Consider the following 17,218-nt stretch of genomic DNA (forward strand, 5'->3'; position numbering starts at 1 on the left):
TAGTATGATATGACAGGTGACCGGTGTATTATTATAACACTAGTATGATATAACAGGTGACCGGTGTATTATTATAACACTAGTATGATATAACAGGTGACCGGTGTATTATTATAACACTATTATGATATAACAGGTGACCGGTGTATTATTATAACACTAGTATGATATAACAGGTGACCGGTGTATTATTATAACACTATTATGATATAACAGGTGACCGGTGTATTATTATAACACTAGTATGATATAACAGGTGACCGGTGTATTATTATAGCACTATTAGGATATAACAGGTGACCGCTGTATTATTATAACACTAGTATGATATAACAGGTGACCGGTGTATTATTATAGCACTATTAGGATATAACAGGTGACCGGTGTATAATTATAACACTATTATGATATGACAGGTGACCGGTGTATTATTATAACACTAGTATGATATAACAGGTGACCGGTGTATTATTATAACACTATTATGATATAACAGGTGACCGGTGTATTATTATAACACTATTATGATATAACAGGTGACCGCTGTATTATTATAGCACTATTATGATATGACAGGTGACCGGTGTATTATTATAACACTAGTATGATATAACAGGTGACCGGTGTATTATTATAGCACTATTAGGATATAACAGGTGACCGCTGTATTATTATAACACTATTATGATATAACAGGTGACCGCTGTATTATTATAACACTATTAGGATATAACAGGTGACCGGTGTATTATTATAACACTAGTATGATATAACAGGTGACCGGTGTATAATTATAACACTATTATGATATGACAGGTGACCGGTGTATTATTATAACACTAGTATGATATAACAGGTGACCGGTGTATTATTATAACACTATTATGATATAACAGGTGACCGCTGTATTATTATAACACTATTATGATATGACAGGTGACCGGTGTATTATTATAACACTATTATGATATAACAGGTGACCGGTGTATTATTATAACACTATTATGATATAACAGGTGACCGGTGTATTATTATAACACTATTATGATATAACAGGTGACCGGTGTATTATTATAACACTATTATGATATAACAGGTGACCGCTGTATTATTATAACACTATTATGATATGACAGGTGACCGGTGTATTATTATAACACTATTATGATATAACAGGTGACCGGTGTATTATTATAACACTATTATGATATAACGGGTGACCGCTGTATTATTATAACACTATTATGATATGACAGGTGACCGGTGTATTATTATAACACTATTATGATATGACAGGTGACTGGTGTATTATTATAACACTATTATGATATAACGGGTGACCGGTGTATTATTATAACACTATTATGATATGACAGGTGACCGCTGTACTATTATAGTGACATAATGACTGTTATATTGTGACACTGTGACATCTCGGGAGCTGTTCTCCTCTCACACTGTTTTCTGGCCCTATCACGGTATCATTATCACGAGCTGCCCTCTCATGGTGACTCCAGTCTCTTCCCTCCAGTGTGAGGCGCGGGGCCGCCGCCTCAGTCTCCTCACACACAGAGCTGCGGAGGGCGGGGCTCAGGGTGACGTCATGCCGCAGGGTACGTCCCGCCGTGTCGTCACATCCGGGACCTTTCTCTCGCCGCCGCTTTCTTTGGCGCTTCAGCCTCGTCGCCGCTGTGTTGTGAGGACGCCGCTCGCCGGGTGGGTGACTGGACGGGGCCGCCCTTCTCACGGACGGCTTTCTTCTCCGGCCTGTAGCGCCGCAGTGCCGGGCTGTCGGGGCGGTATATCACTCTGTACAGGGCGCTCAGAGCTCGGGCACTCCGTGTGCCGTCCTGAAGAGCGGTGCGCGAGGCCCAGACAGGCAGGCGGTGGAGGTGGTGAGGAGGCCGGGGTCTGCCGGGCGGATTACAGGGTGGATGGATGGGTGGTCGGGAGATAGAGGCGGCAGCTGGGGCCGGGGATGTGGCGGCGGCAGCGGGCGTGCGGCAGGAGAAGGCGGGAAGTGCGGCTGCGCTGGAGCCTGCAGCCTCACACCCCCGGGATAGTGCAGCCCCCAGAATGTGCTCCTCGTGATGGGGGCAGGGAGGGATGGAACAGTCTGCGCCCCCAAGTAGTGATGAACCCCCCTAAATACTGCAAAGTGCGCCCCTCCAGAAGGAGCGCTGCGCCCCCTGGTGGTGGTGGAGGCGTCTGCAGCTTCCAGGACACAGAGAAAGGATTACAGCTCCTCAAATGTGGGGAGGTCACCCCAAAATATCACCACTGCCTCCGCCCTGTGTAACCGTCCAGAATCTGCATCTTCTCAATGGAATAAAAACAACTACAGCGAGAATCAACATGTAGAGTTCAGGTGTAACTACTGACTGTGAAGAATAGTGAGTGCAGCTCTGGAGTATAATACAGGGTGTAACTCGGGATCAGTACAGGATAAGTAATGTATGTACACAGTGACTGCACCAGCAGAATAGTGAGTGCAGCTCTGGAGTATAATACAGCATGTAACTCAGGATCAGTACAGGATAAGTAATGTATGTACACAGTGACTGCACCAGCAGAATAGTGAGTGTAGCTCTGGAGTATAATACAGGATGTAACTCAGGATCAGTACAGGATAAGTAATGTATGTACACAGTGACTGCAGCAGCAGAATAGCGAGTGCAGCTCTGGAGTATAATACAGGATGTAACTCAGGATCAGTACAGGATAAGTAATGTATGTACACAGTGACTGCACCAGCAGAATAGTGAGTGCAGCTCTGGAGTATAATACATGGTGTAACTCAGGATCAGTATAGGATAAGTAATGTATGTACACAGTGACTGCACCAGCAGAATAGTGAGTGCAGCTCTGGAGTATAATACAGGATGTAACTCAGGATCAGTACAGGATAAGTAATGGATGTACACAGTGACTGCACCAGCAGAATAGTGAGTGCAGCTCTGGAGTATAATACAGCATGTAACTCAGGATAAGTAATGTATGTACACAGTGACTGCACCAGCAGAATAGTGAGTGCAGCTCTGGAGTATAATACAGGGTGTAACTCAGGATAAGTAATGTAGGTACACAGTGACTGCACCAGCAGAATAGTGAGTGCAGCTCTGGAGTATAATACAGGGTGTAACTCGGGATCAGTACAGGATAAGTAATGTAGGTACATAGTGACTGCAGCAGCAGAATAGTGAGTGCAGCTCTGGAGTATAATACAGGATGTAACTCAGGATAAGTAATGTATGTACACAGTGACTGCACCAGCAGAATAGTGAGTGCAGCTCTGGAGTATAATACAGGATGTAACTCAGGATCAGTACAGGATAAGTAATATAATGTACACAGTGACTGCACCAGCAGAATAGTGAGTGCAGCTCTGGAGTATAATACAGGATGTAACTCAGGATAAGTAATGTATGTACACAGTGACTGCACCAGCAGAATAGTGAGTGCAGCTCTGGAGTATAATACAGGATGTAACTCAGGATCAGTACAGGATAAGTAATGTATGTACACAGTGACTGCACCAGCAGAATAGTGAGTGCAGCTCTGGAGTATAATACAGGATGTAACTCAGGATCAGTACAGGATAAGTAATGTATGTACAGAGTGACTGCACCAGCAGAATAGTGAGTGCAGCTCTGGAGTATAATACAGGATGTAACTCAGGATCAGTACAGGATAAGTAATGTATGTACAGAGTGACTGCACCAGCAGAATAGTGAGTGCAGCTCTGGAGTATAATACAGGATGTAACTCAGGATCAGTACAGGATAAGTAATGTATGTACAGAGTGACTGCACCAGCAGAATAGTGAGTGCAGCTCTGGAGTATAATACAGGATGTAACTCAGGATCAGTACAGGATAAGTAATGTATGTACACAGTGACTGCACCAGCAGAATAGTGAGTGCAGCTCTGCAGTATAATACAGGATGTAACTTGGGATCAGTACAGGATAAGTAATGTATGTACACAGTGACTGCACCAGCAGAATAGTGAGTGCAGCTCTGGAGTATTATACAGGATGTAACTCGGGATCAGTACAGGATAAGTAATGTATGTACACAGTGACTGCACCAGCAGAATAGTGAGTGCAGCTCTGGAGTATAATACAGGATGTAACTCAGGATCAGTACAGGATATGTAATGTATGTACACAGTGACTGCACCAGCAGAATAGCGAGTGCAGCTCTGGAGTATAATACAGGATGTAACTCAGGATCAGTACAGGATAAGTAATGTATGTACACAGTGACTGCACCAGCAGAATAGTGAGTGCAGCTCTGGAGTATAATACAGGATGTAACTCAGGATCAGTACAGGATATGTAATGTATGTACACAGTGACTGCACCAGCAGAATAGCGAGTGCAGCTCTGGAGTATAATACAGGATGTAACTCAGGATCAGTACAGGATAAGTAATGTGTGTACACAGTGACTGCACCAGCAGAATAGCGAGTGCAGCTCTGGAGTATAATACAGGATCTAACTCGGGATCAGTACGGGATAAGTAATGTATGTACACAGTGACTGCACCAGCAGAATAGTGAGTGCAGCTCTGGAGTATAATACAGAATGTAACTTTGGATCCCTATGTAGTACGTGTATCCGGTGCCTCCTTTAGCTCAGTAGTTTTTCCTCCTTGTCATTGACAATCCTTGGTGAGTTATAGTGTAAGTCTTTATCAGATGCGATTGGTGATGTCAGAGGGGGGCTGTATTCGTGTATATTTGGGGTGTTGCTTGCTACCCGTGTCATCCGGTTTGCCTTCTCTCCTCAGGTCGCCTCCAGTTTGGCGCAGTGTTCCTTTTTATTGCTGCCGGTTTCCTTTCATCCGCTGGTAAGTAATCGCTGGGTAGCTGAGCCGCCGTCTCCTGGCAAACACAGGTTAATGGGGAGGGCTCTGTAAGTGTGCTGTGGAGAGAGAAAGTAAGTGAACCCTTTGGAATCTCCTTCATTTCACATTATCTTCTGATTACGCTTGATTGTTAGAGACTAAGGCATTGTAACCGGATCACGTGCCGCGGTCGTGTCTGTATCCACAGTGCCGGGCGAGTAAGTGAACCGCTGGCTAATCGCACGAGGTGTTTCATGTAGATGAGGCAGCGCGGTGCTCCGTGGTGCACGGCTAATTGTTTTTTTTATACATTTTTGGGGAAAGAGGGTGATTTTGAATTTGATAAAATTTCATAATTGTTTTACACCGTCCGGAACTATAACAGGCAGTCATTAGATCACCACGGCACCCGAGGGAGTGAATGTGAGCGATGTTATCGTCCATTGCATACATGAACTTCAGGTGCCTACTGTTTAAAATCCATCCTTAAAGGGAACCTGTCACCGGGATTTTGTGTATAGAGCTGAGGACATAGGCTGCTAGATGGCCGCTAGCACATCCGCAATACCCAGTCCCCATAGCTCTGTGTGCTTTTATTGTGTTAAAAAAACGTTTTGATTGATATGCAAATTAACCTGAGATGAGTCCTGTATGTGAGAGGAGTCAGGGACAGGACTCATCTCAGGTTAATTTGCATATGTATTAAATCGTTTTTTTTTTTACACAATAAAAGCACACAGAGCTATGGGGACTGGGTATTGCGGATGTGCTAGGGGCGATCTAGCAACCCATGTCCTCAGCTCTTTACCCAAAATACCGGTGACGGGTTCCCTTTAACCCATTGGACACGGTTTTTTGTTTTTGTTTCTTACTTCCCGGTCTTCCTTGAGCCATAACCTTTTTATATTTCTGTTCACATATATAAGGGCTTTCTTTTTACAGGACAAGTTGTTCTTTCTAATGACACCATTAATTATGTCATACAACGTAGTGAGAAGAAAAAAATCCAAATGGGGAGGAATCGGAAAAAAAAATGCAATTCCTTCACTGTTTTACAGGTTTTGTCTCTATGGCATTTCATTTGCTGTAAAACGGAACCGTGCCCTTCATTCTCTGGGTCGGTACGATTACAACGATACCCCATATGTATAGGTTTTTTATGTCTAAATAGTGTAAAAATAAAGTGAGTCTTTTTTCATAATTTTAAATCGCCATATTCTGACCCCCATAACTTTTTAATACTTGTGTGGGGGCTCATTTTTTGCCGGACAATCTGTAGTTTTTATTCATACCATTTTGGAGTGTGTGACTTTGATCACATTTTATTACATTTTTTTGGGTAAGAGAAGTGACGAAAAAAATTGCAAATCGGCCATTTTGATACTTTGTTCTTTTGCGCTATTTGCCGTATTACAATTTATATTTTATAATAGTGTTATTTTTTTTATTCTACAGAAAGGGGGTGATATAAATGTATGTGTATGTATGTGTGTATATATATATATATATGTATATGTGTATATATATGTAAAAAAAAATATATATATTTTTTTTACTTTTTTGTTTTGTTTTTGTAGCCAGCGTTTGAGGCTGCAAGACTCAGAATTTTTTTTTTTCTCTTTATCACCATGTTCCATAGAGAAGAATGGTAATAGCTGAATTTCTTATGTTGACCCTGCCATCTGTTGGTCAGCATAAGAATTGCAGCTTCAATACCCCGGGTCTCTTCAGAGATACCCAGCTTATTAAAGTCAATTACCGGCTTCCCCATTGTCTGCAGAGGATGCAGACGGTAACAAACTGGTGCTGCTGGATTTTTCGATCTTTAGATGCCTTGATCACGGCCTTAAAATGGCTTTAATGACCGCTATCCACATTATTGCTAGTCGCGGTCATTAGCCACGGGTCCCTGCTATTTCAAACAGCGGGGACCCGCTGGCCATGCACCAGTGCCGTTCATGTGTGGTGCTGGTATTTTCGTAAAGAGGTCGGGAATGGGTTAATAGGCTCATACTAATGTATTGTGATTCTCCATATTGCCTTCTTTCCTGGCTTGATTACATTTTACCTCATTATAAACTCCTTGTTTCCATGGTTACAACCACCCTACAATCCAGCTGCAGTGGTCAGCTTGCGCACTATAGGAAAAAGCGCTGACTCTTCTAGTGGTCTGTCGGGGATATAAAGCAAATGCTTTATATCTATATAAAAAAAAATGGTTTAAAAGAAAACATTTCAAAGGGAGTTGATCCTCGAGGTGGACATATAAAACGCCCATTAGACGCGCCTAGGTTTCAGCGGACGACAAAAGGAAAAACTTTTTTTATTAGACCTCAGGTGAGACCCCCTATGTTAATTAGAACTCAGCTGACAGCCCAAATCAGACCCCCAATGTTACTAAGACCTCAGCTCAGACCACAATGTGAGTGACCCCCAATCGGACCTCAGATAAGAGCCGCAATCTAAATAAGACCCCCCCCCCCCCATTCAGACCTTAGATCAGCCCCCATGCCTCCTATCAGCCCCCATGCCTCCTATCAGTGGAACATAGTTTGCGAGGTACCGGACTGGCATCCTGCTGCTTAGTGCAGGAGCGCACGGCGCACATGTTATATTTTATTGCCCTGTATTCACCCCATATGACGCACTAGTGCCCCCCCCCCTTCCATTTTAAGGGGGGGGATCTTATGGGGCGAAAAATACGGTATGTTGTGCAATCAGTAAATCATGGTACAAGCGTCTATGCAAAATATAAATGATTTATTATATAATAACTTAAGATGCAATCAAAGCTTAATGAATATAAGTCAATAATATGCAATAACAGTGATATGCAGTACCCAAAATTCACCACTAGATGGCTCTAACGCGACCACCAGCGTTCCATAACACTTCTCAAACATAAAAATTTAATACAAGCCGTCTCAACCACAATTATGAGATATAAAACTCAATAATGTTAATGATAGATACGAACTCTTGCTCTGCACAAACTATGACAAATCTCGGGTAATCGGGTAGTATTGCCACACAGCCTATAAATTATCAAGCCTGATCTCTATTGATATCAATATTGAACCTGTTATTCAGTAATATGCATCTTTACTGAATAGTGATAATATTGATGTAGTACATCTAACATTATACATCCGCCCTACAGCGGGAAGTTTACTAAGTATCAGGCTGATTAATTTATTCAATACTACACAAACTAAAGTTATACGTTACCCGAGTATGCAGTTGATATGCAGAGTCTAAGGGAAGTCAGCTCTAAGGTCTGTTCTCATCATTGGGATTTTCTCCTGGGGTGTGCTTAATTTCTTTGTTTCTCTGTTTGTGTCTTCTGTTGCTCCCTGTTGTTCTTTCCTGTTGCTGTTTCCTCCCTTCATGTGCGTGTGGTTTATGATCACAAACTTATCAGACACACTTTCCTAACTTGGAATTTTCCAATCATTGTCGGCTAGGACCTGTACATATGATAATGACTGTGATGTCATTGTATTACCCAAAATGCATTTCTGCTGTTGGTGTAATGTTACTCATTTACCCCTAGGTGACAATAAGTCAGTAAGGGTTAAATATCCACATTTGACTTTCTCGCATTCTATACACATGACATATGGAACCTTAAATCAGAGCTCCAAGGATTAGTTCTGACACAAAAAACAACCAAAACACAGACGTTTGGGCAGCATTTAGACTTTTTCCATACTCTCAGATTTATGTACCGATAATATAATAAACCTTGTTCTCTCACAGCCATTTGTGTCTCATCGGTTGCTTCAGTGGATGATTGATTGTTAGTTAAAATAACACCATCTTCCTTGAACAAGGACTTGTTAACACAGTCTACACTTTAAATTCATGCTTTAATAATATCCAATAATATAAAACGATACATAAGTCCTATTGATTATCTTTTATACTAACAAAACTAAGGTTGATTATACGTGTATATAGATATTACAGATTTTCTGCTTCATTAATAGATACCAAACTGTAGAGGTAATTAGCACCAGATGCGTCTAGAAAATATTCTTATCGCAGTCATAAATCCACAAGGAGACAAGAATGACTCGGAGTGGTACATGAACTGTCCTTTCCATGAACCTCTCTCTCGGCCCTCTTTAAAATACATAACATATAACAATATGGCCTCTTATATATTAAATCCACTATAATTAGGATATTCTGATATAAATGTGATACCTATAAAAATGCACAACAGGCCAGGACCGTGGGAGCGCACATAGGCTGGCGATCTTTCCTATGTGATGGAAAAATTAATCCAGCCAGCAAAGGAAGTAATATGGAGAATCACAATACATTAGTAAGAGCCTTTTATTAACTGCATCTACATGCGAAATGCCATTTGCTGAGGTGAGACAGCCCCTTTAACTGTTCAAGGACGTTTCTGAACGTCCTTGCATAGTTAGCTGCATGGAGATCGTGCTTGATCAGGGAATCCATTGTCTGACAGCTGGGCTGGCCCGTTGAGATTGCAGAAGGTTGTTTTTTTTGCTGCCTTCCTTCTCCATCTCTGTATACACAGTAGTTGGTGCGTCATGCATATAGGTAGAAAGCTGCAGTTAATGGAGAATATAGAGTGGAGAATATAGAGGACGACTGCCCCCAGGAGCGCAACAGGCGATGCTGAAAGAGATGAAGAACCCGAGGGCAGCAGAAGTCTATAGGAACCTCAGCTTGTGTCCACCGTCATTGGAAGAACACCAGGAAGGAGGCCATGACCAGTCTGAGGTGTACCCAGGACCTCCTAGAGGGGCCACAGTGCACTGGGGAAGAGAAACATGGAAGGACTGAGGAATGGAGGGGGTGGCGTCATGGTTTGGTGGACGTTTACTCAATGGGCTCAATAAGTCGGTAACCCCTTAGTGAGCAGCCTGTTTTGGGCCTGGTGATAAAGCATCATTGCCTTCCAAGAGGGAGAACTCTCCCCTCCCCATCACTGTAGTTGTACAGGGGCTTGTTTTTTGTGGACAAATTGTAGTTTTTAATGGCATCATTTAGGGTTCTTTCACACGAGCGGATGCCGTGCGTGACATCCGCTCCGTGAAAGAGTGCCAAGACCCGATGCAGACTTCAGAGGCACGGAGCATTATCAGTCATGTTAATGCTCCGTGCCTCTGAAGTCTGCATCGGGTCTTGGCACTCTTTCACGGAGCGGATGTCACGCACGGCATCCGCTCGTGTGAAACAGCCCTTAGGGGTCCACATAACTTACTGATTTTAAACTTTTTTTTTAAATTCTGTTTTGGGAGGGTGGGGGAAGAACAGCAATACTTTGTCTGGGTCAGTGCAATCACAGTGATGCCAATTATGTATATTTTTATATTTTACTACTTTTGCACAATTAAAACCCTTTATCCCCTTAAGTACCGGGTCCATTTTTGGTTTTGCATTTTCGTTTTTTCCTCTTCGCGTTCCAATAGGCATAACTTAAATTTTCTCTTCATATAGCCACATAAGGGGCTTATTTTTTGTGGGATAGGTTGTATTTTTAAAGGCACCATTTAAACTTCCATGTCTGTTATTGGAAAACAGGAAATATTATTATAGTTTTTTTTAATGTTTTTTTTTTTTTTTAATAAAAATTATATTAACTTTTTAACGATTCGCCCCTTTAGGGGCTTTTGATCCCTTCTCCTATTTACCAGAATAGAGATCTATTAGGGTGAATAGGATTTTTACACTGTATCTGCTGAGCTGTGCCATGGAACTGGAAGGTTTCACAAGCGTTCCGGCTGCCATGGTAACTGATCGGAGCCCCACAATTTTGCTGTGGGGGCTCTGATTGGAAGGCTGAGGGAGCCGCATCAGCATGACTGTGGCACCTGAGGGGTTAAGGTAACTGTTTGATGGGATCGCTGTTCCCCATCATTGTGGCCGGGTGTCTGCTGTATGATATTCACTGCAGCAGCCCGTTCCATACATTACATCAACCACCTGTACGTCATAGTGGTTATAGGGAATAAAAAGAAATGTTTTTGCTTTGCTCCTTCCAAAGACCCATAACTTTATTTTTCTTTCTACAGAGCTGAGAGTGGTTGATTTTGCGGGATGATGTAGTTTTTATTGGTATCATTTTGGGGTACATATCACTTTTTGATCCCTTTTTTTGTATTATTATTTTTTTTCTGTGGCACATAAGCAAAACGGCAATTCTGATTTCTTTTCTTTATACAGCATTCACTTTATGGGATACATTACATGAACTGTGTAGTGCGGGTTGTTACGGATGTGGTGATACCAAATCAATGTGTTTTTTTTACACATTGAAAAGCTTTTTTTTTTTTTTTTTTTTTTTTTTTTTTCAATGGACAAGGGTATATATTTTAACTTGGAGTTTTTTTATTTTTATTAACATTTTAAAGTTTTTAACCATTTACTAATTCTACAATAAAACTCTGTAATCGCCTGAAAGGAAATACTTCATTAGGCCGTAGGCCACCATGCGGATACATCAGCACCCCTGCAACCTCATTCCCAGGGTTCTGATAGGAGATGGAGGGAGACCCTCCTTCTAAACCACTTTGATGCCTTGGTCGCTATCAACAGTGGCATCTAAGGGATTAAATGTCCTGGATCAGAATATCTGCTGATCTGGGCAGTTAGAACAGGAGCCTTTCTCTCATGTGAAACACAGCGGAGGCTGCCTAGTCTAAGGTAGGGATCGACCGATTATCGGATTTACCGATATTATCGGCCGATATTCAGGATTTTGAACACTATCGGTATCGGCATTTATTTTGCCGATATTCCGATAGTGTATGGGGAACACAGATCGCGCTGCTGACAGCGCTCTCCGTGTTCCCCTTAGCAGCAGCACAGGGGAGAAGGAGCAGTGTCTCCTCCCCCTGTGCTGCTGCTGCCGCCAATGTAAGGACAGGGGACAGGAGGAGGGGAGGAGCTATGGCCACTGCTCCACCAATGAAGCTTAATCTATCATTCATTCATATACAGGAGGCGGGAGCTGCAGGATCACATAGCCGGCTCCCGACCTCTATGAGCTGTAGCTGCGATCTGCGGTAGTTAACTCCTCAGGTGCCGCGGATCGCAGCTACTGCTCATAGAGGTCGGGAGCCGGCTATGTGATCCTGCAGCTCCCGCCTCCTGTATATGAATGAATGATAGATTAAGCTTCATTGGTGGCGCAGTGCGCCCCCCCCAACCCCCCCAGTATCAGACATTGGTGGCGCAGTGCGCCCCCCCCCCCAGTATTAAGCATTGGTGGCGCAGTGCGCCCCCCCTCCCCCCCAGTATTAAGCAGTGGTGGCGCATAGGACCCCCCACCCCAGTCGCAGTGCGCCCCTCCACAGGATCCCCTCTCCCTTGCTCCTCCGATCGGAGCCCCAGCAGTGTAATGCTGGGCCTCCGATCGGTTACCATGGCAGCCAGGACGCTATTGAAGCCCTGGCTGTCATGATAAGCTCCATGCTGCTGTGTGCACAAAGCACAGAGCAGCAGGGACAGTGTGAGCTCCTATTCACCCTGATGGAGATCTATCAGGGTGAATAGGACAAGGGTTCTAGTCCCTAAGGGGGCTAAAAGCTAGTTAAAAAAAAAAAAAGTTACAAAAAATAATAAAAACACCAAAATATTAAATATAAATGAAAAAGAAAGATTTACAAAAAAAAATAAAATACACATTAACAATAAACATTAATTTTCAGCAGATTTGTGGGAATTTTTTATTTTTTTTCAAAAATGAAAATTCCCAGAATATCGGTATAAATTATCGGCTATCGGCCTGAAAGTTCACAAATTATCGGTATCTGTATCGGCCCTAAAAAATCAATATCGGTCGATCCCTAGTCTAAGGTGTGTGGGTCTCTAAGGGGTTAACATTACACCTGTATGTGTTTCTGATGCAATTTGTGCAGAAATCCACATTATCACCAAGGGTTCACTTACTTTTTCTTGCAACTGTATTTTTTCAATATTTTAGTGAAGACTGTAGTTTTCCTTAGGGTTTGTGTGTTGCACAGGTATTGCAGACAGAACCTACCGCCACTGATCGCTGACTTACCGCCTTCTCTTTCCTTTCACAGATTATCTGGAAGCAGTCTGAGCTCCACAGAGAATGGATGACAGTCCCACCCATGTAGAAACCATTGACGTCTACATTGAGCCTGACCCGGAAGAGGAGGAGCAGCTGAAAAGGCCGGTGAAAAGGCCTCGCAGAGATGAAGACTTTGTTCCTGCCGATGAGGATTTGGAAGACGAAAGCCTTCAAGACGATGACGAAGATAGTGACTACTCTCCTCCTACACATGGAAGAAACCTGAGAAGACGTAGACAGTACTACTGCTCAGAGTGCGAGAAGTGCTTCAAGCACAGCGCCTCTCTGGAAGCCCACCGCAAAATGCACAAAAACATCAGTAACAACGTGTGCGATGTCTGCAACGCCACTTTCCTCTCAAAGTCCGACCTGATGATGCATCGCAAGGGGCACCAACCCGTTAATCGTATTGACATTCCCGTGACCCCAATCATAACACCAATCGTGACCCCAATCATAACCCCAATCATAACCCCAATCATAACTCCCACCGAAAGCTCTAACTCAAGTGGCAGCAACAGCCCCCTCCTCCTGACGGACGAGAAGCCTCATCAGTGCAATTACTGCGAGAAAAAGTTCAGAGACAAGTCTATTTTGGAAGCCCATCAAAGAATCCACACTGGAAAACTGGCCTATCCGTGTTCTCTGTGCGACGAGAGCTTCTCCAAGCCGGCTCTGCTTGCCGCTCACAGCAACATCCATCGAGAAGGCAAACCCTTCCACTGCGACCAGTGCGATAAGAAATTCAATGACCAGTCCCTTCTTGTCGCCCACAAGAGAACCCACACCGGAGAGAAGCCTCAGAAGTGCAACCATTGCAACAAATGGTTCCCCAACCGTAGCAGCCTGGAAGCCCACGGAGAGTGCCACCTGAAACCCAAGCCCTACAAGTGCCGGCACTGCGAGAAGAGCTTCAACGACAAGTCCCTGCTCATCACTCACGAGGGGGTGCACACAGACACTAAGCCCTTCAAGTGCACCCAGTGCAGCGAGAGCTTCTTCTTGAAAACCCAGTTGGTGGCCCACCAGGGCACGCACGCTCCTGACAAACCCTATCCGTGCAACCAGTGCGAGAGGAGCTTCAACAAAGAGGAGACATTGCTGGCGCACATCCGGGTGCACAACATGCAGAACGCGGAGAGGCCAAAGCCCATTAACTAATTGCTTTTACAGTCGAAGTTTTTAAATTTCAAGCCGATCCCCCCCCGTAATTCTTCAGAGCGAGCTTTACGTTGGTCTTCATTGGCAGTATCCAACTTATTTTTCTTATCTGCGTGTCCACCATGTCATTCTGATGAGAGGGATGTCTTGTGCGATGGACACTTTGTATATAGTTACCCATGTATATCATCACAGGAGAGGACGTCGGCAGGAGAAGCTTACGAGACACTTCTTGGAGATAGCTGCATGCCAACTGGTGATCATACTGGACGTCCCTTGTTGTAGATAGGACTCGGATTATTGGGGGTGGGGGTGGGGGGGTTATGTCTCAGATCACGATTCCAAGGATCTGAAGAAAGCAGATGTTTCTCAAGTGCTTATGTGATGGGTGAGCGTCTAGGTTTCTCTGCAACCTACTGAATGGAAATGCGTTGGGTGGAGGAGCAGCATGAACTTGTGCTACTGACCATCGATGTTCTCCGAACCTTCCGAATCTTCATCCTTTTTGCTCGTCGGCATCACTGAAAACCACCACCGTTGCCTCCAGTTTCATTTCCTGCGGCGGAGTTTGACGCCTCGCACGGACGGTGCACCTCTACCGAAGTTTTACGCTAGTAGCCATTAGTTTGGATTTAGTTATATAATAAACCAGGGGTGGGGAGTTTTTTTTTTCTTTTCTTTTTTTTTTACGTTCAGGAAGGGTTAATAAAATGTCATTTCAGTCCATACAAGAAAATACTCTTCAGTGTTCAGCTTTTATTGAAATCTTCACTGTATTCTGTAAGAAATCATTCTGCAAGTTATTAAAGTTCGTTTCCAGTGATCTGGGCGCAGCGCTCGCTGTCTGTCAGGCTGCAATAAACTTGCTCCAGTTTTTTTTTTATCTTCTGCGTTGGACATTGACCTCTGTCATGTAGACTCCCTGCACACAGTAGCTGCTCCCACCGTGAGGACATGGACCTGTTACCCAGCATCCCTAGCTGGGTCCTGTAGTCCTCTTGGTGGAGCCGTCTGTACCGGTCTATCCATTGTGGTTGTTTTATATATTTCCAAAATAAACGAGGATCTATTGCACAGCACTCGCCCCCCCCATCTGTAGAAAATTCACTTTATTGGATTACATGCACGATGCAGGGAAGCCGTACTCTACTGGCATGGTCGGCTCTACCTGTCTAGTGCTGCATCGTGCATGGAATCTAATAAAGGGAGTACTGTGGAATATATCCTCGTTTATTTTGGAAGTTTCTTATGCCTGTCTCTGCTGAACAAGTGCCAACCATTTTTTCTTTTTCTTTTTTTTTTCTTTATGGAGTGTGTTTTATATATTTTATTGCTTTGTACTTCATGTAAGGATGGCAGGCCAGGCTCTCTAGATCTAATAGGATGCTAGGGGTTGTAGTTCCACCCCAGTATACCAAGCATTCTTGGGTCTGAAGTAAATAAAAGGACTGTATTTTAGGGTATTATTGCCAGGTACAGTTAAAGGAGTTTTGCAGGAAAAGATATTTAGGACTGATCCTGGGGATAGCTCATCGTCTGCTGTGTCCCAGGAGCGAGTTCATTGCAGGAACTGGGCTCAGTGTGTAGATGTGATCCTCTGTTCCGGAGCGCAGGGCAGTATACTGATGTGATCCTCTGTTCCGGAGCGCTGGGCAGTATACTGATGTGTGCCTCTGTTCCGGAGCGCAGGGCAGTATACTGATGTGTGCCTCTGTTCCGGAGCGCAGGGCAGTATACTGATGTGTGCCTCTGTTCCGGAGCGCAGGGCAGTATACTGATGTGTGCCTCTGTTCCGGAGCGCAGGGCAGTATACTGATGTGTTCCTCTGTTCCGGAGCGCAGGGCAGTATACTGATGTGATCCTCTGTTCCGGAGCGCAGGGCAGTATACTGATGTGATCCTCTGTTCCGGAGCGCAGGGCAGTATACTGATGTGTGCCTCTGTTCCGGAGCGCAGGGCAGTATACTGATGTGTGCCTCTGTTCCGGAGCGCAGGGCAGTATACTGATGTGTGCCTCTGTTCCGGAGCGCAGGGCAGTATACTGATGTGTGCCTCTGTTCCGGAGCGCAGGGCAGTATACTGATGTGTGCCTCTGTTCCGGAGCGCAGGGCAGTATACTGATGTGTGCCTCTGTTCCGGAGCGCAGGGCAGTATACTGATGTGTGCCTCTGCTTGACCTTACTTTACAGCAGGCATGCTCAACCTGCGGCCCTCCACCTGTTGTAAAACTACAACTCCCACAATGCCCTGCTGTAGGCTCTTCGGGCATGCTGGGAGTTGTAGTTTTGCAACAGCTGGAGGGCCGCAGGTTGAGCATGCCTGCTTTACAGGATTAGGCCTAATGCACACGAACGTATTTCCTTTGTGTCCGTTCCGTTTAGTTTTTTGCGCACCGTATGCGGAACTATTAATTTTAATGGGTCCGCAAAAAACCTGGAAGTTACTCCGTGTGCATTCGGTTTCCATATATCCGTATTTCCTTTACGCCAAAAAATAGAATGTTCTATTATTCTCCGCATTACGGACAAGGATAGGACTGTTCTATTAGGGGCCTTCTGTTCTGCAAAATGCGGAATGCACACACGGACGTTATCTGTATTTTTGGCGGACCGCAAAATACATACGGTCGTGTGCATGAGGCCTTATACTGACATAAAGCTGTCAGTATGATTTTGTAGCAATAAGGTCAAGCAGAGGCTTTAAACTGTACCAGTTTTTACAGGCCGTTAGCCGGGTGCCGTCCTGTCAAACTGCCATTACATAAACGCCCCGATGATGTCAGTGGTGTCTGCCTGGCAGTCAAAACAACCAAGACATTTTTTTTTTATGGCGACTATTCACTGGCTTTAAAAAAAAGTCCATAGAACATCTGGTTCTTAAAATCACTGTGACGGATGTGGCGTAGATGGCGGACACGTGCCCGGTTTCTCTGTTTATGTGAATGTAGCCTTACTGCTCACTCAGACAGCCGTATGTCGCTTTCTGCATCGGATCTGTGGCCCCGTTCACTACTACTTGGCCCTTTTCTTTCGTTCTACGGCTCCACAAAACTAATGACACATGTCCCATACTTGTCAGTGAAAATCAGGACGTAGCCCCATTGACGTCTATAAGTCCACAGAAATGATA

At 44.1% G+C, this 17,218-nt stretch overlaps 1 protein-coding gene across 2 annotated transcripts; it reads left to right on the forward strand.

Moving 5' to 3' along the window:
• The first annotated feature begins 1,603 nt into the window (after nt 1-1,603).
• Nucleotides 1,604-14,973, forward strand: LOC122938060 (zinc finger protein 271-like). Of its 2 annotated transcripts, none has more exons than XM_044293337.1 (3): nt 1,604-1,716; nt 4,793-4,852; nt 12,919-14,973. In XM_044293337.1, exon 3 carries the CDS (start codon nt 12,951-12,953, stop codon nt 14,088-14,090), a length of 1,140 nt encoding a protein of 379 aa, XP_044149272.1. In that variant the 5' UTR covers nt 1,604-1,716; nt 4,793-4,852; nt 12,919-12,950; the 3' UTR covers nt 14,091-14,973. The 2 variants fall into 2 exon arrangements, with proteins under 2 accessions (XP_044149272.1, XP_044149273.1); XM_044293338.1 differs by lacking the exon at nt 1,604-1,716 and adding an exon at nt 1,724-2,393.
• The last annotated feature ends 2,245 nt before the right edge of the window (nt 14,974-17,218 follow it).

The sequence above is a fragment of the Bufo gargarizans genome, chromosome 5, assembly GCF_014858855.1.
Source record: "Bufo gargarizans isolate SCDJY-AF-19 chromosome 5, ASM1485885v1, whole genome shotgun sequence".
Classification (NCBI taxonomy): Eukaryota; Metazoa; Chordata; class Amphibia; order Anura; family Bufonidae; genus Bufo; species Bufo gargarizans.

What these genes read in the sequence shown, in the direction of transcription:
- LOC122938060 (XM_044293337.1), top strand. Translation starts at nt 12,951, where the DNA reads ATGGATGACAGTCCCACCCATGTAGAAACCATTGACGTCTACATTGAG.